At 42.5% G+C, this 24,490-nt stretch overlaps 1 protein-coding gene across 2 annotated transcripts in view; it reads left to right on the plus strand.

Moving 5' to 3' along the window:
* The window catches only part of ttyh2 (tweety family member 2), a 57,234-nt gene that overhangs the window by 12,596 nt on the left and 20,148 nt on the right, over positions 1 to 24,490 (plus strand). For both annotated transcript variants that reach the window (XM_070991046.1, XM_070991045.1), the window contains exons 2-4: positions 1,607 to 1,779; positions 11,633 to 11,744; positions 21,022 to 21,242. In XM_070991046.1, coding sequence (XP_070847147.1) covers positions 1,607 to 1,779; positions 11,633 to 11,744; positions 21,022 to 21,242 — 506 coding nt within the window. The remainder of the gene's footprint in view (positions 1 to 1,606; positions 1,780 to 11,632; positions 11,745 to 21,021; positions 21,243 to 24,490) is intronic.

Below are 24,490 nucleotides of genomic sequence, written 5' to 3' on the forward strand. Positions count from 1 at the left end.
CGACTTGACTTGCGGGACTCGTAACATCCCAGCACGGGAACAGATGGCTCAGCACCAAAAAGATTTCAGACAAACTAAAAAGGACAAGTAAAAGGGGGAAAAAAGAGGGGCCGAGCTTGAATAAACCCATCTGCTCACAGATGGATGCAGAATTCATTTGAGGCTGTTAGGACGGTCTTGTTGCTATTTTTGTCACGGCACTCCATCTCTCGCAGAAGGTGGGATGGGGGCTAAAGGAGGAATAAGAGGGAGAGGTAGATGCAGAGATGCATGAGGAGGTGTCTGCTCTCCACCTGGAGATAGTGGATGCAGCTGGCCTCGTTTCGTACGCTGGCGCAGACATATTCATTTGCTTTTTGTGTCCTATTTCCACACTAATCCCAGTAATCGTTGGCACTAGTTTGAAATTGTTTGGTTGGAGTCACATAATATCCTCCCATTGTGATGCTCTACTAGAGACATTTAGCAAATGACAAGAGGAAAGCCTTTTCAGTGGGTGTTTATCTGATGTTTAATTGAATATTATAAATGCTAATTGTTAAATTAAGCCAAATTAAAATGTAAGGACTATTTTCACTTCTTGTTTTGTGAACTGCCCCAGTGATTAAATTAACTGTTCAGTCATTACAAAGTAATATGGTCCAACACTTCATGCTAACAGCAAAGCTCATAGTAATGTTAGCTTATATTACAGGGAGCTAGCATAATCATACTAGCACATGCTATAGGGATGTCTTGAAAGTAAGTAAGTAAGTTTTATTAAAAATTATATTGTTAGCATACTGACACAGACTGTGACATAATATTGCGATGGCTAACGCGTGGCTAACGTGTTAGCAAACAGTTGCCTGTTTACACATCTAGCCAAAAAAGACCAGCATATCTCTGACCACTGACTAACATAAGTCCGACATGTTTGTCTTTTAACTCCGTTTTGGTCTCTGCCAGCTCTTTAGAAAGAACATCACAGCTGTGAGTTGTTTGACTTTCTCTCTAAGCTAGCTTAGTTGCTATCTTTGTCTGCCGCTTGGTTCTGGGCAGGTTGGTTAGCATACAGTCGCTTTACTGTATCAGAGCTAAGCTAGTTTGGTAAAAACGACTTTCTTTTGATGGAAAGAGGGCTGAAGATGATGCATGCTAAAAGAGGCTAAAAATCACAATATGAGACAAGTTTTCATTACTCAAGGACTCTCAACGTAGGAATTGCTTTGTAGATGTACACAATCCACAGACACATGGATGATTTTAATGTCTGTGTTTCTTATTTTAACCTGTAACGTCGGTCATCGCCTTCTCTTGTACTTTATAAGCCAATGATCCTCTTCCACCACTGTGTGAACTTGTTACTGAATGCATTTTAATGTAATGAGCTATCAACATAATTGCATTGTTTTCCCTTTAATGGCTTAGAGAACTAACACTATGGGTAAATTTCCCTGAAAGTCAAATTACGCAAAGCTTGCTGGAAAGCATTAGTCATAAGTGACCTTATATATTCCAGGTCAAAATGGTTGCCCATCACTTGAGGCAAAACCTGATCTCTGCTGCTGCTTTTCGTTTCTGACTCAGCTGTATCATGTCATCTCTTCCCCTTCTCTCTTTGTAGTCCCTCATATTCCTGGGCTGTGTGGCGGCTGCAGGACTCGGCCTCAACCTGCTGTGTCTGGCCATCTACCTGAGCTGTTTGTGCTGCTGCCGCAAAGATGAAGAGGAGGAGAGCAAGAAGCCCAACTCCTGCTGCGTCACCTGGTCCGCTGTCGCCGCCGGCCTCATCACATGGTGAGAGCATCAAGACGCAGGACAAGATGTTATGACTAACTGCTGATTACAGTGCACACACACACTCTGTCTCTGTTGATGTCTGCCACGCTCTGTGTTTTCCCATTTTCTTTATTGGCCGTTCAGTATTCCTAACGGGGAGCTGTAAATGGCATGATGTTTTCTCTGCAAAGACTCAGTCTGTTTGTGCACATTCTGCCTTCCCACATGAGGACTATAACTTATTAGTTCATAGTGCATAAACTTTGTGTACGTCCATGCCTGTTTGTCTCTGTTTTCCCATTCTCGAGGTGTTCAAGGTCTTTCTTTCTGGTCTCATACTTGTCAGCACACCAGTCTCTTTTGAAATACCTTCTGTTTGCAGTTCTGCAATGCTGCTGGTTTAGTTTCACAATAGCGTCGGCTTCTTATTTTCTTTCCTTTTTGTGAGATCAAGTGTTGATCTGTATCCGCTAAGAGTCTTTTAGCTCTGTGAGACATTGACGTGGTTGATCTCTCCGATAACCCTCGTCCTCTCTATGAATGATTTGTGGCTTAAAAACCAGACGTGAGATTGACAAACGAGCGAATGTTTTTTGATATTTGTAAAAGCCGTGTTTTCCTTGAACATCAGTCTGGACTGCTTCTCAAAATTGCTCCTTAGGAAGCTGTGGCCTCTGGGTTGAAGTGATATTGGCTCAATCGTCTCACTGAGTTTACCCTCACTCTAAAGAATATAGCATTTGTTAGCATTCTGACTCTCAGGCACCATCCTGATGTGGGTGTATCATGAATATTCGGAGTGTGAATGTGCATTACTGCCTGTGACAGCCAACTGGAGGGCAGATCTCTTCACCTTGATGTCTTGAACCTGTGGACAGGATGTGCTAATTGAGTCTGCAGTCTAAAATGCAAAAATGACTTGTAGGAGGTTACTATAACAAATACAGCATATACACATGAGACAGGAATCCCTCTGCTGAGAATAAGACATTGCAAGTTATAGGAATATTTTAAAGTATTATAGGGATTATATACATTTGATTTAATAAAGGTCACTATACCCTCCCACATGCTTGTGCCGCTCTTGAAACTAAACTCTTACACCTCTTGTAAATAACATTTCCCTCAGTTTAACGCTTGCCTGAACTAGCAGACTATAAAGTTTATCAAGCGTAGCCTATTTGTGTTGCTTCTATAAATACCTCCTGTTTACATCGCTGGCTGGATAATGCCATCCAAATGATGGCAAGCAGGTTGCTAATGGTGAGGGAAATGGCATTTTTCATTAGCCCCATTAATGCAGCTTGTGTGTCACCATCACAAGACAGAAAAAATACTGACCTATGATGAATTTCAAGATCACTTATCATGTCGCACAGATGAGGAATTTGTTCGATAAAGCGCTTACATGATTAAAATGTGAGTATTTTAGAGGATGTTTCTTTATTTTTTGAGATGATATCTGGCCCAGTGTTTCCCTTCAGATTTAACAGTGAGGAGCGTTGCACCAGATTTGATTTGTTTTGGCTGGAGGCTGCTGGATCTCATCAAGTCTACGTTGAGCTGAAAACTTTCCTGATGTGAAACGGCATTATGTTTAGCTGCGGTGCAGATTAATGATATCAGTATTATAGCCGTTAGCTGGTACACAGACAACTGAGAGCAGTTCATTATTTTTACTTAGGTCCAATTTTTCATCCTGCTAACATTTTGCCGCTGTGCCAAACTTGTCAAATCAACCCTCAACGCTGCAGACAAACACTAACTGTCAAACTTTAGGAGCGAAGATTCACTCGCAGCCTGTCACGAAGCTACCAAAACATGCTGCGACATACTCTGCACTTACATCACCAGATAGAGCCTATTAAGCCAGTCAGTGAGATGTGCTCTCCCCACAAAGCAGCTAATTGAATTTCTTGCCAAAGGAGTGGATACTTCCCTCAGCCATGTGACAGTCATGGTTAGAAACCAGTGGGTAATATTGAATTAAGCCTCCAACATTATCATACATCTGTCCTTTTCCAGAGGAGGTTCATTGTGAAGTGGAAGCACACAGTGGTGCCATGGTTGTGTAGAATATCGTGAAGGCTCAGCACTGCAGGCCAAAGCTGCTGTTTTCTACCATCTGTAGGTGAATCACACTAATGATTTATATGCCTTTCTTCTTTGCCATATTTTTGTGCCACTGCCCACAGCTACTGAATCCAATTAAATGGAGTGTAAATGAGAAAGAAAGAATATACATAAAACACACACACGCAAAATGCATTACCCAACAGAGTTTTTAAAAGGAAGCATTTAAAATATTTAACCCCCTCAATTCACAGCTAAACACTGGTCGCTAAAAGCATGATGACGAACGTTCTGTATGTCCAATTAACTTTGAAGCACGACTCGGAAAAACAGCACTAAAGCGCTAATCATACAACACTTAGCTTGATGTCGCACACATTTATTCGGCGGTTTCTCTCCGTTAAGGTCTGCAAATGGCTTCTGTTCCCACCAAGTCAAGCAGTCTTCATTACGCGATATTTAATCATTCATGTGCAGGTTCTTAAAATGTCGCCTCGCACATTAAAGATGTATGTTGCAAAATCAAATTTAGAGGAGTGAAAATACAGCTGCAAACGGCAACCAGCGGGGGCGGGGGCCTATGGGGACTGAGGGCACCGATGTGTAATGACATACGCTGTGTTCACGTACAGTACATTCAGGTCTTATTGCATTTTGACGTGACATATCGGATGCTCTCTGAAGCCCTCGTGGATGCTCTCATTGTCCAGATTCAGATTTTAAACCTATTTAAGAAAGGTATCTCTTTGGTTCGTAAGAGTCAGATACTTTTAGCAGACATGGTTAGAAACGAGACTCACTTAAGAGTCTTTTCCTGTATCTGTCGCCACTGATCCGCCCCTTTAGGAGACCAGATGCAGATCCTGAGTCATTTCACTCCAATGGAAGAAGTGAAAGTGAGCGCAGATTATGGCCGAGTCTTTTGCCCTCGTAGTCATGAAAGTAAATATTGGTCCAGACGAATCAATAGATAATGAACTTTGTTTGAGACCTGTCTCTTTCTCAGCAACACATTTTCACAGAGTCTGGAGATCTGGGGTGAGAATATGAAGCACGCAGCAAAGTAAAGCCAGGATATTAGATTTGCACTGTATATAGTGTTTTGACATGGACAAGTCCATCAGTAATGCATTAGTGTTAGAAATGCTCAGTGGGGATTGGTGTAGAGAGAGACGACAGTGCCCACTTTAAAGAAAGGAAGTGTATACCATTTTATGCCATTAGCTTGTAGTGGGCCCTCTTTTGTTATAGAGTACCTTTGTTTTTAGTTAATAAGAACAAGAAGTGCTTCATGCTTGGACCCTTAACAGTGATGTTGGGGGCACATTTACCTTTTGAAATTCTGAGAGAGATATTGGCAAAAGCTGGTTGGAAACAAGGCTTGGCTTTAAACAGAGAGAACCATAGATATGAGATATAGCACCCAGAAAACAAACACATTTTTCTTAAAACCTCTCCATCCTGGGTGACCATCAAAGGCTGCATAGATAGAGGACAAAGCTTCCGGGTCTGAAAAGCGAAGCCAATACTGCAGTGCCTTAAACCTGCATTCTCTCTAATGGCCAGCAGGGGGCGACTCCACTGGTTGCAAAAAGAAGTCCAATTGTATGTAAGCTTATGAGAAAATTACCCTGTTTCTCCCTTGGTTCATGACCTCAGTAAACACTTTCCTAAGTAGTTTATGCTCTCAGTTGCCACTTTTGGTCTGCAGTACATTTAAAGCTCTTACAAGGACTTGACTTGACTTGTAGGACTTAATGTTGTGAGATGAATGAAGTGGAAAGAAACACCCTGAATGAAATCAACTCTCCTTCATGTGATTCCCAGCTTTGATTTTGTCAGTCTCGAGGATATGCCAGAGTCATATCCCAGTGGGTTTTGTACTGGACTTGGAAGAGGAAAACTGGTTCACTTCCTTCTCATCAGTCCAGATCCTTTCCCGCTTTTCACCCTCACTTTACTCCCCACTTCTCTTTACTATGTCCTGTTTCAATTGACCACTTGTCCTTCTACCATCCCGCTCGTCCTCCCCTCTTCCCTCCGTCTCTGCTCAAAATCTTGCTGGCTTCGGCTCTAATTATGTTTGACAGTGGCTGGAGCTGATACGCTGGGATGTCCATCCTAATTAACACTGGAGAAACCATAGCAGATGTCACTCAGCTGCTGTTGCAGCCCTGCCCATGGTGGAGCACATTAACTGTGTAATTATACTGTACTGTAACTGATCGAGCTGCTCATACTGAGGACATCTGGACTGTAAAAAGGTACTGATACTTTGCTTTACTATAACATCATAGTTTAGAGTTTATAATATTACTAGTTTGCATGTTAATATGATAGGAACTGATTGTTTTCAGGTTGTATTGACATTAAAATCCAGCGTTGCTTTATTGGCATGATCTTCAATACAGTGTTTCCAAAGCAGTTTATACACAGCCACATTGATCACAAGGAAGAACTGTGGGACAAACGTTAAATTCTAAATACTGGATGGATAACTGGCCAACAAGTACAAAAGTGCAGAGAGTGCAAGTGTATACATTAATCCATACAAGGTAAACTGACTATCTCCTGTCTGACAACTGTTTCTAAGAGTTAGAGCTTCATTCTGTTTGTTGACATAAAGCAGTCATAGTACTCAAACGCACTCTTATGAGGACTTGCACAGTACAAACTGCAAAGGACCTTTATGTATGGTGGTAATTTTAGAGCTGAGGTTAGCGACACCTTAGAGCCACTTCTTGTCTTTTTAAAAGATGTAAACCAGTAAACAAATGAAAGTTTAAAGTACTTTTGGTGAAAAACATTGTCAGTATTCTTCTTTTTTACCCCAAAGGCGTTTCATTTGCACGAGCGGTAGAGCCACTGCACAGACTTTCCCACAATGTGTTTCCATTACGTTGTAAATATAAATGGATCATCAGAAGTTATTCTCCTTTCCAGGACACTTGAAATATTAATTTGTGTTTGTTTGTTGTGATAGGTATCTGTTGCCAGTCAGGATGCGGAAATGAGAATGGAGGACACAAGAAAAGGGAGAGAGAGAGAAAGAGAAATATGTCTGTTTACATGATATCATTGTCCTCTATTGGCCGCCATACAGAAATGCTTTGGCACGCCAGAAGCTTTTCATTGGATGCCTACAGTACCGGCAATAAGAGCATACCAGCAGTACTGTTTTTAAACCCTCATTCGCTGTTTTGGGGTCATCTATTTTTAGTAGCTGACAATTTATAACTTGTTTTTTGCATCTCAGGCCTTAAATTGGCTATTTCGGAAATTTCCAAGATGCGTGCATGAAAAATTTAGAAGGGAGCTCTTTGTGTTTTATATTATAGGCTGCTGTATATTGGGGGGGGGGGGGGGGGGGAGATGTCCCTAGCTGAGACTTCACGAGAGCAGAGTGAAATATAAAATTATATATTTGTCATCTCAGGGGGGGTCACTGCTGCCATTTTCGGGCAAAATCTCAAATAGGCAAACATGTCTGAGTCTATTCATAGCGGCTAAGGGCATTTTGCTGCAGGCTGGAGTTTTTGGTTCCTTTTCTGAATTCCCCTCATTGTCTTTCAACCACTTTGTCATTTATCAACATGACAGTTTGGACTCTTGCTCAGTACATGCCTGCTCACATCAATGATATTCTCTTTCTTTGGATTCGACCGTGGATGTTTCAGGGAGCCGCGCTGAGGGAACTGGAATGACTGAGAGAGAAAAACAGAGATGTTCTCTCTCGTTGCACATGTCCTCCCTGTTTCCTTATATTAATGAGCTTCTACCCTTAAAATATTATATATATAATTTGCATGGTTCAAAGAAATCCATGTTCTTGCGGCCACTTTTATCCTATATGTTTTCTGCAGCTGTGGCATTAGAGGATGTGTTTAGACAGATGAAAGGAGAGCAGCTCCTGTGGCATGTTTTCTTCTGTCAGTGATGTTTTTTGGTGGGGAAGAAAAAAAAATCCAACTAATGAAATTTAGCAGTTTTTGCATCATCATCATCATCATCAGCCGATGATTATTAAATGTCAGCGCATCAAGCAAGGCTTAATCGTTGTTTGTCCTGTTGTCTTGCTCTCTGCGTTTGTGTCATATCATTTGTTGTAAACTGTCTGTCTTCTGCTCTGCTTACACAGGCTACAGCGTACACTGTCTGCTCGTATCACCGTCAGTCTGCTTTGGTTTGTCTGTATCTGTCACTTCCTGTCTCTCCCCAAGCGGATTTCTTCATGTCTACCCAGTCTTTAATGTGTCTCTTCCCTTTCTCCACGAGGGTTGTGTTAAAACCTGAAAAGTGGGTGGTTTACCTGCAGGGTGTCAGTTAATGAGACTCTGTCCTTGTTGGACTAATTAGAAAAATAGCTCCTGTTGTTCTGCTCCACCTGCTCTCAGCATCGACCGCCACACAGCTACAACAGCTCTGCTAGGCTTCAGCGATTCCAGGCAAACACTGCAGGAAGCGGAGTTGACAGTGGATTTATAGGCTCTGTTTTCTCAACGCTTATCCGGGACAAGTCTACAAGGTTAAGGATGCTGCCTCAGGTCTGACTTAGTCTGACTCCTGCTTACCTTTTGTGCTGTATGTACCTGACCTGCCTCTGGCCTTCATCTGGAGCACATTTTGTGAAGGAACATTGGTGGTTTATTGCAGTGATTCCCAAACACGGGTACACCAGCATGTACTTTTGCAGTTGCTTGTGGGTATGTGGAAAGATTGTGGGGTAAACATCATAATATCAATTAAAATAAAAACATAGGCTGAGTCAACTTTTAACGCTTGAACACTGTGTGCTGAGAGTGCATGAAAATAGCTAAGCAAAATAGTTGAAAGAGCTAGCTAAAAAATAAAGGATAAACAGTTGAAAGAGTTAGCTAAAAATAATGGATAGACAGTTGAAATGTTAGCTAAAGGTAATGGATAAACCGTTGAAAGAGTTAGCCAAAAGTAATTAGATAAACAGTTTAAATGTTAGCTAAAAATAATGGATAAACAGTTAAAATTGTTAACTAAACATAATGGATAAACAGTTTAAATGTTAGCTAAAAATAATGGATAAACAGTTAAAATTGTTAACTAAACATAATGGATAAACAGTTGAAGTTTAGCAAAAAGTAATAAACAGGTAAAGTTAACTAAAACTAATGGATAAATATTGAAATAACTACAGTATTTAATAATAGACACATGGTTGCGATCAATAGCCATAAGTGGATGGGGCGATTAAGCGAAAGCTGTATTGATGTTTTATGGTTTATTAGATAAGTGACGAGGCACCCATGCTCATAAAATCTTGTAGAATTAATGAAATCATGAAATATTGATCTAACAGCCATATTCCTCCCTGTTTCACATTAACTTGCATTGACTGTCAGATAATGTACTGAGTTCTGTATTAGTCCGAACAGCTGAGGTAGCTGCAATAATGAAGCTTATGTAGCGGTGAGTCCAGTGTATTGATCAACCTCTGTGGTCATTTTGGACGCCATAGTTTGTGCTTCTGTTGAGCTGTGTTGCATCAGAATTAAATGTCTTTGTTAATAGGTAATGAATAAAAGGAAAAACCTAAATAAGTTCGTGGGCAAACAATGATTGCGGATGTTTTGAGAATGATATGAATTATGTACCACACAGATCTCAAGCCAGTTGAATACTCACAGGAGATTTGGAGCAGCTTATAATACAGCACTCTGCACTTCCCTCATCTAAACACCAAATGAGGTAATGTTTTTTTTTGGGAAGGATGGTGTTCATTCCTCTCGTCGAGTTTCAGACACTCCAGGAATCTCAGCCAAGGAACCGTCCTGGAGGCTCGTGGTGGCCAAACGTCTTGCTAACACACTTAATGTTGATTTTTCCCTTAATTTGTCATTCATGTTAAGCTGAATCAATGCTTGTGAACATGAAATACTTCAGAAGAATAGGATTTACTGCAGGGCTTTTGAATTGGATTAAACTGGAGGTGGTGTACATGAGAAACTGGTGACTCAGTGCATAAAGAGTTTCCCCCAGGAAATATGTCAGCAGAGGTGCGAAGCCATGTCACCTCCTGAGTTTCCAAGATCCTGACTGCATTTCATTTCATGATCAATTTACTGTGACTGTGTGAACACCAAAAGCCTTACTCATTACAGTGGCTTTATGGCCTTCAGCGATTCGTTTCCCCTGAAGGTTAGGCTAATGTTTTATTTCAGAAAAAGGTAAGAATTTTGTCTGTGGTTAGCAGAGGCTGTCTGTATTTCAGGTAATGCAGCCCACCTCTATAATAAAACACAGCAGGTAAACCATGGCATTTTGCATTAGGGTTGTTGTTCATCTGTTTACTTGTGTTACCTGTGAGCTTCAGCAAGACTCCCTAATGTAGCATAGACATCATTCATACTTCAGAGTGTGTTGTGAGACATCACGTTTCTATATCTGGTCTACTTGTGGGGTTTATGCAGACAACAATTATGTAGTTGCTTTCAAATCTCATCATATGGCAGCACAATGCCACAGCACTTTGGAGAATAAAGAAGTGCAGAGAGACTACTTAAGAGTGTGTGTTTATGATGGTGGTGATTATTTTGTTTGTGCTGATGCTCCAGCTGAACAAATGAAAGCCTTGGATGAGTGAATATGCAAAGGCACTTTCAAATTATGCACACACATTCCAAAAAACTGTATTGTATAAATTCTGGTTCAAATACTGTTGTTTACGTAAATGACACAGAAATCCAAACAGTGTTTTGCAGCATCAGTGCTCGATAGATACACTATATTTGTTCTACCTGCTGTAACAACCATTCATTGCATGAACATGTCCATCCAAAGTAGGTTTGCTGGGGGGAGACTTCAATTTCAGTCGTGCAACTTTTTGCTTTTCTTGAAACAATATTTTTGCACATTGTATAAGGCCAAGTCCAAAAACTTTGGGACATTGTGTACGACATGAAAAAAACAGAATGCGATCATTTGCTAAACAGTACGAAGACAATGTATTTAATGTTTGACCACAACTGCATTTTGCGTTTTTTGGACATGTGTCCTTATTCTGAATTTGATGGAAGCAGCACGTTTCAATTCTCTTTTTATTCACGTCCTACAGTGTCCTGACTTTTTTGGAATTGTACATAAAGTTTAGTGTTGGATATGTTGGTTAACTTCGCAGCACAAAAACATTTCATGGAATACGCATAAACTCAGAATGAGTCTAATTTTATCTCTCCCGCAACCTTAATTGTCTGCAAAGTCTCCAAGACGCTCCCCCAAGACACACACATGGCGGCTCTGCCTTTCCAGTCCGCTGTCATGTATTCTGTTTGGATGACTATGTGTACCTTGGCAATTAATTATTGAATAAACTAAATATCATTTCAGCGTCCTCGTAGGGATTGTCCCAACGTGCCTCGTTACTTTTGGATTTTTTCCTGCTTCTCCAAAAGTCAAGGTGGTTGTAAAAATTGATGATACCGCTTTATGATAATGCCCAAATGCCCGGGTGAAAAATATGCCATGAAATATTCATAAAATGTTGTGTAGGTGCTGTTTTGTGTTGTGCCGCGCTCCGTGTAGGTAATACATCTCTGCCGCAGGATGCCTCAGTGTTTTAGAACAGAGAGAAATGCCTTCTTTTCAGGTTGTGAGCTTTCGTTTTTGAATTCAGGTCCTAATAATGACTTTGAAGCTGACGAACTTTGAATCCAGTGATTGAAAAGGACATCGCCGCGGACAGACAAGCAGTGTTTCTGTTGTACTCTGCTCCTCTCATTAATTTAACAAAGGCTTACCTGTCCCTCCGTGCCTCTTCTCTCGGCAGCGTCGCAGTGGGTGTGGGTTTCTATGGCAACAGTGAGACCAATGACGGCGTGTACCAGTTGACCTACTCCCTGTACAACGCCAATCACACACTGGACGGTGTGGACAGTCTGGTAGGTAGAACACACGCCTCCTCACATTCATGTCGCATGATGAATGTCTCCTACACATAAACACACGTACGTCCCATAATGTCCCTGTATGAATTAAGTGGCATCAACAAACTGCGAGCGTTCAGTTCAGTTTGTGCCACTTCATTGCTCGCACAGTTTATAGATGCGAGGCCCATCTCGGTGCAAACAAACAGCTGTGAGTGAAGGCTTCACACAAAAACTCACTCCAGAGAGGAGGAAAGCCCAGAGGGCTCAATTCAGTATGCATTTAAATGTTTTTATGGTCTTTTTATGGCTTTTTACCGCTTCACACAAATTGACAGCCTCTCTATACAAAACCTCTTTCCTCCCAGACAGACAGCTCACACACAAACACACACATGTACACTCTCACCCTGCCTGCTCCTCCTTCGTCCAGCTGCTGTGGCTTCAGCATAAACAATGAATTGTCTTGTGTCTCTCTTTAACTCAGTCTGTGTGCATGATCCTTTTCTATTCTTGTCTGTCTCACTTCCCATCCTAGAGATGCTCATCACACCGACTTGTTTTCACACACACTTCGCAATTTCACACTCATGACGAGGTATTTTTCTCCATGTAGTCAAACTCAGAAAAGTTAAAGCGGATTGATATTTTATTTTCACTCTCTGGATTTTTTTTTCCCCCAGTGTTTTTGAAAAAGCTATTTCTGAAGTGCAAAGTTAGAGTTTACTACCCATCGAGACTGTTAGTGACAGCACTTTGCAGTTTGGTTTGGCAGTCTACAGGATTGTGTACTTGAGACTTGAGACTGTGACTTGAGTCAGATTTAGGCCCAAAAACACTGTTAACTGTTGGGAAACAAGATATTCAAATGCATTTTAGTGAGCAGGGACCTGAAAAACTTCAAAATGACTTGCAATAATAAAGACTTGTGGCTTCCCTTGGACTTGAAATTTTCTTTGACAAGACTTAAGACCTGATTTAAGATTTGCCTGAAATGACTTGAGACGTCTCTTGCCTGAACTGACACCTGTGCGGACTGACTTGAGTCTTACCCTGAGACTTGTACAGACTGACTTCAGACTTGACTTAGAACTTCTGCAGATTGACTTGAGACGTGTGTAAATTGACTTGACACTAGGGCTGAGATTAGTGAATATTAACTTGAGACTTGACTTGAAACTCGTCTACGCTTACTTGAGATTCATGCAGATTGACTTGAGATTTGTAAAGATTAGCAAGTGACCTGTACAGATTGACTTCAGGATTGACTTGAGACTTGGAAAGTTTGATATGAGACTTCATTTGAGACTTGTGTGGACTGATTTGACACCTGTGTAGACTTCAGACTAGAAATTTGTACACACTGACTTGAGACAGATTGGTTAGTGACTTGTACAGATTGACTTGGGACTTGGCTCGAGAGCTTCATATTAATCTTGCTTCTTCTGACATATTGTTTGTGAACATTAGCTGTGTGTTGTCTCCTCGATGGTGTGCGATCGTGTTGTCACTGCAGGCACAGACCTTTGGTGACTTTCTGGTGAAGAGTAGGGATTAAGTCACCATCTGTCATCTTAATGGAGATTAATGTGGTGGTATGTGAGCCACTTAGTGTGGCAACTCAACACGGCCTCGACAACAAACACTTTGCAGAGACGGTGCAGAGCCCACAGCACGCTCACTGCAGCGTGTTGCGACTTCTTATGCTGATGATGAAGGAGAACGATCCCAGATTTTAATGGAGAGCAGTTCCTAGCTGTCTGGCTCTGATTGATGCACTTTATGAATAATTTAAACTGGAAACATGTAAGAACTATGTGATTACTGATGTTGGACGGTTGGTAGAGCTGCAATAGACCATCAGCTGGGATTAGTTCTCACGTGACGTGCATTAACCAGCTTACACAAACCGTACATGTTAGCCTTTTTGGTCAACTCCGTTTGATTGATAAAACCACGTTAACCCTGTGTTATCTTAACACAGAGGGACAGATACATCTCTGGGTAGTATGAATTGTTCACTGATCGTCTGCTTTTATCCTTGTACAGCACTTAGTCACGTCCATTTCTCAGAGTCATATTAGCAAGAGAAGAGTAATCATTAATATGTATAGCTCATCTGAAAGCTTGTCAGTGGGTTCCTCTGGGATGTGTGAACTCCTGCAAACACATAATTGGACATGGTGGCTTTTATTTTATCATCGTATATGTGTGAGTGTGCTCGCCTGTGTGTGTCTGTGTGCATGAGTGAGTTCATTGCACGCCGCTATAGACTGTTAAGGAGTCTAGTTCTTGAGTAGGACAAAGAGCCCAGTGTGCCACACACAGTTCCCAGTCTCCCCCCACCTAATCAACCATGAGCCCAGGAGACAAAGCCATTTGATGGGGAAGAACAAGGAGCAATGCTAGCCTGTCTGATTGGCAGAGTCAGGATTGAAATCGGCATTGAAATCATCGACAATGAAGGCCTCACTGCCGTTTGGCCCACACAAATGCCTTTTAGCCCGACTCGAAGAGAATTCAGAAGTGAGTTCGCTTCTAAAGACTCAGTATATAAGAGAGGAAGGAAGGAAGTTAGACTCATTATCAGTGGACACTTTTTTCTCAGCCGTCTTGGTTAGTTACGGTCTGGAATATATGCTTATGATGTGTTTATGGACACACACAAACGCACACTGTCGTTCACACTGACAATGGGATTTAAACAAAACACTTGCACGCCGAGTGAGGTGCAATTTGGAGACGTCACTTTCCAGCAGAGATGAACGGGGCCGTAAAATCTGGAAACTGGCCAAACTCGATGCTATGCTGTAATGGGACTGTTGTGACATTTGAAGTATTTAGGCACTAATAATAACTCTATTGTTTGGAGATGGGTGTTGTGGGAGAGCTTTGGCAGCCAGCAGTTACCCAATGGACTGGGTCGATGTCTGGGTCGGTCGCTGAGCACATTTGGCTGGAGCACAGACACGATTTGGAAGTTGGCCCACTCCATAATTACAAACATGCATATTTCCACAGCATTCTCATAATAAGCTTTTTGTATAATACAAAATAATAAAGCAGGAAGGAAACAATTATTAATTGAAAAACTGAGCTGAATGATTTTTGTCTTTTTGGGGAGAGGTTTAAAGGAAATGGACTTAAGGGGTGATAAATGTTCCCAATGCTCCGACTTTCCCCGATATCTAACCTGCGTCTGTACCATGTAGGAGGACATCTGCACCAAAATGCAGAGACTCAGGCAGTCGCACTTCAAACCCTCTTGCTGTGAGGTGACAGTCCCAGCCGCTGAGCCGCCACGCTGTGTGTGTCTGTGCACATGCAACTTCGCCGTCTGGCTGTGGGTTTTGTCCAGAAAAAAAAAAAAAAAAAAGATTTCTGAGAGATGGCTGTCCTCAATGCAGCTCAAGTATTTTGTGGTTTTGGGGTATTGTTCATAAGGGATGGAAAAATAGTGTGAGATCAGCAGACAGATCAGTGCAGAGTAAGCACTAAAGCTGCATTTATGGTCACTGCGAGGGGTTTACTGGAGCCCCACTGTAGCTGCCTACGGCGTCGGTTTTGATTTATATTTCACATCATATTTCTCTCGTTGATATCGTATCACCACCACAACGCTAGCTGGATGCATTACACATGATCGGGCCATATTGTGCTTTAATCATATTTCCTGCAGTAACTGATGCATTTGTGTAGCTTCATTCACTGTGATCAAGAGCACCTGTGATAAGCAGAAGGAGAGAAGATAAGGGGTCTCCACTGCCGCCAGAAACCCATATGAGAAGACATAAGCGGACTATGCTGACCAGCTCTTGTGATTGGTGCACAGTATCTCTGTAGCTGCCAAAGCCCGGTACAGCATCGCCTTCGGCATAGAAACAGAGCCTCACGTGTACTTATGGCTCCATGTACAACTGCTTTTCCTGTACGTTCCTTTAGGTGATACGTTGTGAGTTCGTACGATCCCCCAGAAAGAGCTGAACAATGTTGCTGGGAACGTCGAGGGCGTCTGGGCTACATTGCAAAGCTGGTTGTCTCTACAAACGAGGCCGGGTTAAGTTACAGAAAACTGATAAATGTATGGATTCGTCATCTCCACATCAGTAACCTATAATGCAGAGAGCAGGACGAGGCGTCATCTCTGCTGTACCCCACAATCTGTTGTACTTTAGGAGTCTGGCGATCGCTTCCCTGGGTGCAAATGTAAAGATCTCTTCGACATCTGGATGTGTGTGGTGCGATCCCATTGAGGTTTGACTAATGGACACTTTTGCTGACTTCCTTAGCCGCATGTAGCTGGATTGGCAGCTTTGTAAATATGAGGGGAAACTACTGACGCAGGGCCATCTCTGGTCATCTCTGAAGCCAAACCACTTTCCACTCCACCTCTGTGCGAACTCTTGCTCTCCTAACAAATAAACTACAGACATTCATAGAGCTGCTGGAGCCGCTCTCATCTGGTTGTGCATCACAGTACTTACAGCAGCCCATTTTTAGCCTGACAATCCCACTTCCTTCCTTTGGTCAACAGTCTTCTCTGGGTGGGCCATTGGGTTTTCCAAAGGTCTTGATTTGATGCTCAGGCTTCATCATCAAAACCCATAAACACCTGTAAGTCCCTCTGCAGGACAGCCTCCTGAAAGCTCTGTGGTCCTCACGTATCTGAGAGGAGAAGAGGAGGTAGAAAAGGATGTATTTTTAAAGAGATGTTCTGCAGAGCTCCGTTACCCAGCAGTGAAGATGGTCTCTATCTTTGGGGCGACTGAGCTGCTGAGGCACTTCAGACCCATGTTCCATTTCATGCTCCAGCTCCCACATTCAATTTTAATTGAAGAAAGGCTTTCTACTATCAAGCGGAGACAATGAGTCAGAGCAGGAAAAAAAGGCTTAATCCTATATTTTACCTTTGTTTTCCTTGAACTCAAGCGCTCATCGGCCGTCATTAATCAAGCAATTACAGGTCGAGTACAGAATATAGTGGAAGTGATTCTTGGATGTTCGCTCAGCAGCTGAAATGAGCAGAAATGATTTCATCGAGTCAGGATTCAGTGGCGGCCATGAGGAGAGACACATAGAGATCCAATGATGGAAGTGGGATTTGTAGAGCCTGAGAGGCAGTATTGTGATGTCCCAGTCCTGATCCCTGCTGCTCACAGATGAAATTTAATGTTCTGATGTTAATTATTATCTAATATTAATTGCTTTCCACGTATAATGCAGGTACTTAGGTCTTTGAAATTGCTTAGGGTTGATTGTAAGCTGATGTGAAAGGAGGAATAAATAAATACAAAGTTTTTCTGTGTAATTGGAGATGAGATTTCATCATTTGATAGTAGAGACAATGGGGCTAAATGATGATGCCACCACCACCCCACACTGCTTAGGGTCTTTAAAGTAAATACACACTTGTGTAAACAAGAACGTTTACATAATGCCCATTGATCTATTTTCTTGCCTTTCCTCAAGCTTGAAGCTGAATTTGATATTTGACGGCACATTTTCCATTTTTCCAGCCCAAGGCTGCGTGTCATTTGTCACAGTTATGTCATTAAGAGTGATTTCTTGTGTTTTTTTGTTTGTTGTTACCCTCTGGTGTGTAGAAACGAATATCCCACAGTGGAATAGCTTCGCGCCAAACACAATCCGCTGCAAATTGTTTGTTTAGAAAGATGTGAGACAGAAAGTGCTTCCCCATGCCCTCAAAACATCAGACTGAGATAAAGACCAAAAAGACTGGGACTGGGAATCATATCTTCTTGATCGGTGCGGATCACTTACACGGTGAGGATGAGACCAAGACGAAGGAGAGATTAGCTGGATTGGCTGTCTCCCCAGGCGTTCTAGATAAGATTCTCACACAGGAGGCAGAGGATCAGATACACGCCTTCATTTCTCATCTGCGATTTCAACTGCTCAGTCTGAGGAGGGAGCAGTTTGAATGAGAGATCAGATAAGGAACTGCAGAGCACCACAGGCCTGTGACTGTGATCTCAGCGGCTGCCTTCAGTGTGGTTCCTTTTCGTCATTTAAAATATTAAACCCACTGTGTGTAGCCTCTGTGTGATTGTGACACTTCCAAATCATTCTGAAGGCGTGATAGTTTTCTTGTTGAGAAGTGAGCCAGGCTCAGCGATAACTGGAACAGCCTGTATGATGCTTTAAAGGCCCAGTGTGTTGGATTTAGTGGCATTTAGCGGTGAGGTTGCAACCAACTGAACCACCCTCCCCTGCTGTGGCTGGGAAAAATTGCTGTTTTCTAAAGCCAGTGTTTGGTTTGTCCGCTCTGGGCTACTGTAGAAACATGCCGATGCAACATGGCTGACTGGAAGAGGACCTGCTCCCTCTGTAGATCAAACCCTCCACACCGGAGCTTTCCCTCCATTCATTCCACTGCATTAATATACAGTTTAATTCAGTATTTCACTTCTAGACCACTCCGATCCGTTTATCCATCCCTCGTTCCAACAGCAAAACAAAAGGCTAACGTACCTCTGCTGTTTGTTGTTTTTCTTGTCTGGCCTGTTTCTCGTTGTGCTGTGTTTTATGTCGTATTTTTACCGTCTTGGTTCATTCATTTTTATCACTCTGAAACTGTGTGTTTTAAAATACGGTGCTCCATAAATTTAAGCTTTACTTACTTACTCCCACTGTGGTCGCCAGAGGAAATCTTCCAAGTCTACACACAGTGGCTATAAATAATGAATATAAATGAATTTGTCCTTTGAAATATTGATTGTAAGTGATTTTCTTTTTTACTTTATGGAAAGAATACAGTTCATTTCCAAACATATGTGCATGGCGCAGTGTTGAGCACTCACCTGCCGGCCGACTGGACCTTTGTGTGGACTTTGCATGTCCTCCCTGTGCTTGCATGCGTTTCACGTTCCAAAGACATGCAGGACAGGTTGACTGGTGAATCTCAATTGCCCCTACATGTGAATATGAGCATGAACGTTGTCTGTCTCTGTGTGGCAGCCCTGTGATTGACGGGCAACCTGTCCAGGGTGTAACCTCTGCAACCTCCAAGGATATTTTTTGCCATGCTAGCAGTGGAGCCTTAACGATGGCAATGTCGGTCCGTTGGTTGGTTCACTGCTTTGGCACAGACTGAAAACTGTCATTGACAACATTCATGGGCTCCAGAGAACAAATCTTAATGACTTTGGTGACCCTCTGATTGGTTTTGAGTGAAACACCCTGAACACCATTAGCTACACTATATTCAAGGTCCCTAAAAGACATATGGAAATCTATGGGGATCCTGTAACTTTAAATCTATGTCACGCTAACATCAGTCAAAATTTTAATTGGCCTAATACTGTGATTGATGACTAAGTACTTGACATTAAACTGTACTTTGTATTTAGCACCAATTAGCAAATGTTTGCATGCTTACAGACTGACCTAACATCGTGAACATGGTAAATATTACTCGCTAAACAGCATGTTCGCATTGTCCGTGTGATCACGTTAGCATACTATTGTTAGCATTTAGCTCAAAGCACCACTGGGTTGGTTGTCGACTCCCAGCCTTGTTTGCAGCCATGGACTGGGGGGCACACGTGAACGCAAACCCAACTAATTATTTCCACCCAAGCTCCCCTCGCCTCAGCCTCAGCAAGCCCTGTCCCTGACAAACACAGCAACAATATGAGTTTTCTCTCCTGTGAATGCCAAGTACCCAGAGCTGAATGAAAGCATTTATTACCCTTTTTAATTATCAAATAGCAGGATGTCTCTGTGAATGCCATTTCTCTATAAACAGCCTCCCCCTTCAAGCAAATCACAGAGTAATTAAAGCCAAGGAAATGGGCAGTGTCTGGATAGGAGATGCTGGCTCCTCACATATAATCTGGTCTTGCCGTACTTGGCCGACAAGGTAAAATCCTGATGTGTAAAAATAAATGACAGAGTGTGTATTAGTTTTGTTTGTTGCCTTAGAGGATCACACTTCCCCCTGGGGAATGGATTAGTTGCTATCTGATTACATGGCTTAAACAAGTAAACAAACTATCAGTCTCATTATTGAGGTGTCAATTTGGAAAAAAGTCTGACAAACAACAGCAGTTGTGGAATACAAAACTAGAGCACCAGCAAACCTACTATTTCACCTCTGGGCTCTCTAGTTTTGGCAGGTTTCCAAGCTGAACTGTTTACTCAAAATGGACCTCTTCACCGACACCCACACTCAGTATTCCAGCTCTCCCACACTGTCCCCTCTCTCTGCTCCGCTGCTGATTGGCAGCACAGGCCAGCCTCATGTTTCAGCTAATGTCACCTTTGGCCGCTTTTTCTGGGAAACTTTCTCAGGCAGAAAAGTTGACCAAAGGCACCCACTCATGAGCAGCATTCAGCGCTCTGTCAGCTCTAAGAAAAGTCTGTCAGCTTCAGTATTATTTTAGCAGAAATGTGGAGGGTATAAAAAGCATTATTATTACTTCAAGCTGGTATCATACTGCTAGCAAATTAAATGACTCATGCTACCAGAATGGTGCTCAATTACCAATTATGTTAACATGTTATTTATCGATGCATGTGTTATTATGCCTCATGAATGGGTCAGTTCAGGTCATACTAGCAGCTCTGTGAGGCTGCACAAAAGTGTTTTGAGCTGAATGCAAACATCAGCATGTTAACGTGCTCACAGTGACAATGGCAATCAGGCGTCCTGTTCATCAGCTCACCATGTTTACTGTGTTCACATGCTAACATTTACTAAGTAGCTACCAAAAGTACAGCTGAGGCTGATGGGAATGTCATTAGTTTTGCAGGTAAGCATTGGACAAATAGAAAGTTTGACCTGTTGGTGGCGCGAGATGGAAAGTCGGGATCACAAAACTATGACAGTTCGTCCTGAGGGAAGTGGCAGTCCACCCAGCAGTTGATGAGAGGGTTCTGTAAAAATTACAAATGTCAGCATCATGGTGGCACAAGGTGAAAGGTCAGGGGATCCCAACAGTCTGGGGACCATGAATGTCTGTGTGAATTTGCATGGCGATCCATCCAATCGTTGTTGAGATACTACAAAGTGGTGGACTGACCGTCCAACCAAAAACATATTTCCGTCCCCAGAGCAAACATGGCTTAACATCAGGAGATTGAGTCGTACACTTGTGGAGGGTCACACATGCTGAAGAGGACTTCCTACTGTCTATAACAATGCACACATACTCAAAATCAATATGAAGCAAAAGCTGCTAATTTCATGCCTTATCTATTTTTTTTTTATTTAAACTGATGCTGTTAAACCGTTCATCTCAACCCCCTCCTCTCCTCTCGTGCCCTCCAGGTGACTGGCACCATGGGCAGCATGAAGAGCGGCCTGCACCAGCACCTCGCAAGGCTGGACGAGATCTTTGCCACGCGGGGCGACTACGTGCAGACCCTGCAGTTCATGCAGCAGATGGCGGACAACGTGATCAAACAGCTGCTTGGTTTGCCCGACTGGGAGGAGGCTAAAGTGGACCTGGCATCCATCGCGGATCAAACGGCAAACATAGAGTACTACAGGTGAGGAACAGAGGACACGTGTTGGGCTCGTACAGTTCAGGGTGGCCCCGAGCGCGATCCTGGTGAAGCTACAGATGTGCAGGTTTCTCGTGAAACAGGAAGAGCAAACTGACGCCATCCTGAGCTGGGAGGGTAAAATCCAGGGTGAGGATTTTCTTCAAAATTTCAAATGTTGTTTTTCGGTTGCCTTGAATATTTTCAAAGATATAGTGCACCCACAATTTCGTGGGAGGAAAAATTTACACATGCATTTCGAAATGCAAATCAGTAGAGAGCAGTTTTAAAATTACCGTGGCTGTGCCAGTTTATCTGGGAGAAGACGCCTAAACACGAGGGGAGACGGATCGTGCTGTTATGGTCATGTATAAATACTACAAACCAAAGTAAAAAAAATAGATATATTTGCTTCTTAGAGATGCAGGATACTCTTAAGATTATAATATCATGCTCTTTTATGGCTGCAGTCACTGAGCAGTTCGTCAGCTGAGCATGCAGCTGAATAGATAATTGATGTGTAGGTAGTTACGTTCTGCACGTTATGACCTGAATATATCACATGATATTTAGAGGATGGGATGAAGTAATGTGGTTGCATGTGGTGTGTCATCCACTTATGTGAATTTGAAGTCTGTTGCAGACGTGGTTCGTGTGGGACTTTTGGAAATAGAAGAATCCCGTTAAATCACTGGCAATCATTACATCAACACTGCATGTACTAATGACAGAGGACGAGAATCTCAACAACCGCGCTATGTGAAGAGCTGCTATTCAAGGCCGCGCGTCGTTGTCGTCAAACTGGTGGTCTTATCGTTGTCGAGCAGAAACACTTTTTTTGTCCTTGTGTAAGCTTGGTGAGTGTTTCTGTGAGTCTGCAGTCACAGAACGGCTGATGTGTTTGTATTGATCTGTAATGTGACTCCTCTGCTACGCCGATAATTCAGTACCCCACATAGCTCCGTGCTAATAGAGCAGGCAGACCGAGAGCATACAGCCAGACATTGTGAGCTGTTAATGGACTCATTTTCACTTTGTGTGTGTGTGTGTGTGTGTGTGTGTGCTGGCATGTTTTTGATGTGTCTTATCAAACTGAACGTGCAGTTGCGTTAAAGTTGGCTGTCTGTCTTTGATGTACTTGTCCGGGAACACTTTGTTTGCTCTTCAGTCTTGCTCAAGGTTGTTCCTCATGTTTCTTTATTGAATCATAAAAAAGGAAAACAGACCAACATTCATCCCAGGATCTGTCCCACATTCCTTTTAACAGGCGCCCAAAGCTAACGGACTCGTTATGTTCCCGTTCATTGTTTAGTCTGATCTAATCTTCCCTCTGTACGTACAGTACATGCATTTAAATGCATTTAGCCAGAAACACGACAGCTATTCAGTGCTCGAGTACTTTAAGGGATGTGCCTTCTCTCCACGTGTTTCAGTACATTTGAGATTTCCTCGTGTAGTTTGTAAGTGTAGATTTGACACCAAGGATTTACAGTCATGGCATTTAAACTGTAGAAGAGAGGCGCGATGCAAAAAAGTTAGTACTAGTAGTAGAAGTGGAACTTGTAGTAGTATTAGCATCAGCAAAAAAATGCATTCAGAGAGTGAAAGATGACATCTTGAAGACAGATTAGAAACACTTAACAAGATTAAGTATCTGTTTGGATGATAGTACTCAGAGATTATTGATTGGGCACATGTAAACTGCACATAAGGAGTCGTGTTTACGAGCCTGGACTTTGGTCTTCGGTTTGTTTGGTGGGAGAAATTCTCTCCTTGGTGTCGATACCCAACAAGAGAATTTCATTTGGTCAGGCAGATCATGTCAGTCAAGGGTTGCTGTGATTATATTATATCCCCACGTCGCGATTTAGGCAGCTAGGACAGATCAGATTGACCATAAAAAGCCTGACATCTTTGTTAAAGATCTACTTCAAAGAGGCCATTCGTCAACCTGGCATTCAAGGCCAAGGTTGGAAAGCATTTGCCTTAAAATGTAACTGCATTCCTCACAGATGCACATGGAGACAATGCATAGATGACAGATGCTGCACGGGCCTGCTGGTGGAGGAGAAGCTGTTTTTGTGGGCTCTTCTCCCGAATCACAGAATAACGTAATCATCAATATAGTTCATTAACACAAAAGTAAGCCTCCTGACGCTAGACACAAATCTACGTCAGATGTATTCTGCAACTTCTATAACCTACTCATTGATATTAAACTCATCACGAAATTATTTAGAAATTTAAGCCTCTCCAAGCAAACCTTTCACACCATGTTTTCCCAATTTCTTTAAAAGGTTAAAAGACCAAAACAGCGAAACGAGACGAAGACCAAGGGCCCCTTCAAGAACATGCAATGCTGTCAGAGCACCACAGAAGAAGAAAGCTCGAAGAAAACAGCAGATGCCGTAGCTCTTATGGGCCCTGTGTTAGAACAGCCCCCCATTAAAAGCAGCTACTGGTAGTTGACCTCTGACCTCTCCCTGAGGGATGTTGAATAAAGAGTCATTACTATTATCATTATCAGTACTTTAAAGTAGCACGTTCAGAGCTGCTCTCTGCTATCTGACATGATTTCTGGAGGACATGCACGAATCTATTATAAATAAATGTAACCCTGCATCTCTCCGTGTCTCTATGCTGTGTTCACTTTTGACTCTAATTGGATTAAGATAGCACAGACAAACACGGTGGCAGCATGGCCCCAGAGCCTCCGTGTGCATCTTGATGTCCCAGCTTCGTGTACTGTACCCTGCCAAGAGGGGAAAAGATGAAACGAGGAAGAAATAGCAAGGAGGTGGTGGAGGTGGTGGTGGTGGCGGCGAGGGAGAGAAGGGCAAGAGAAAGAAAAAAAAAAGGGGCTGAAAGGGAAAGAGACAGAGAGGAGATAGATTAAAGAGAGTGAAAAGGAAAAAAAGATGTGAGGGAGATGTGGGAAGGAGGCTGTGGAGTGATGGAGACACAGATGGATGGTAAAGAAAAGAAGTAATTAAAACAAAAGAGGACTGTAGAAAGTGATGATGAGTGCCGGAGCTGTGATGGGAGAAGAGAGGAAGATGAATGCTGATGCAGATCATAGGAGAAAAAATGAGATGTGCAGATCGATAGCCTGGAGTGAAAAGGTGACACGCTGCCCCCCCCCACCCCCCAGTGTTCCCTCACTGTACAACATTCAACCATATGGATTTGACTCCATTCATTACCAACCATCTGGACAGGCTCGCTGCGTCCGGTCACAGACTGACCACTGCTCA

The sequence above is a fragment of the Chaetodon trifascialis genome, chromosome 21 (genome assembly GCF_039877785.1).
Source record: "Chaetodon trifascialis isolate fChaTrf1 chromosome 21, fChaTrf1.hap1, whole genome shotgun sequence".
Lineage (NCBI taxonomy): Eukaryota > Metazoa > Chordata > Actinopteri > Chaetodontiformes > Chaetodontidae > Chaetodon > Chaetodon trifascialis.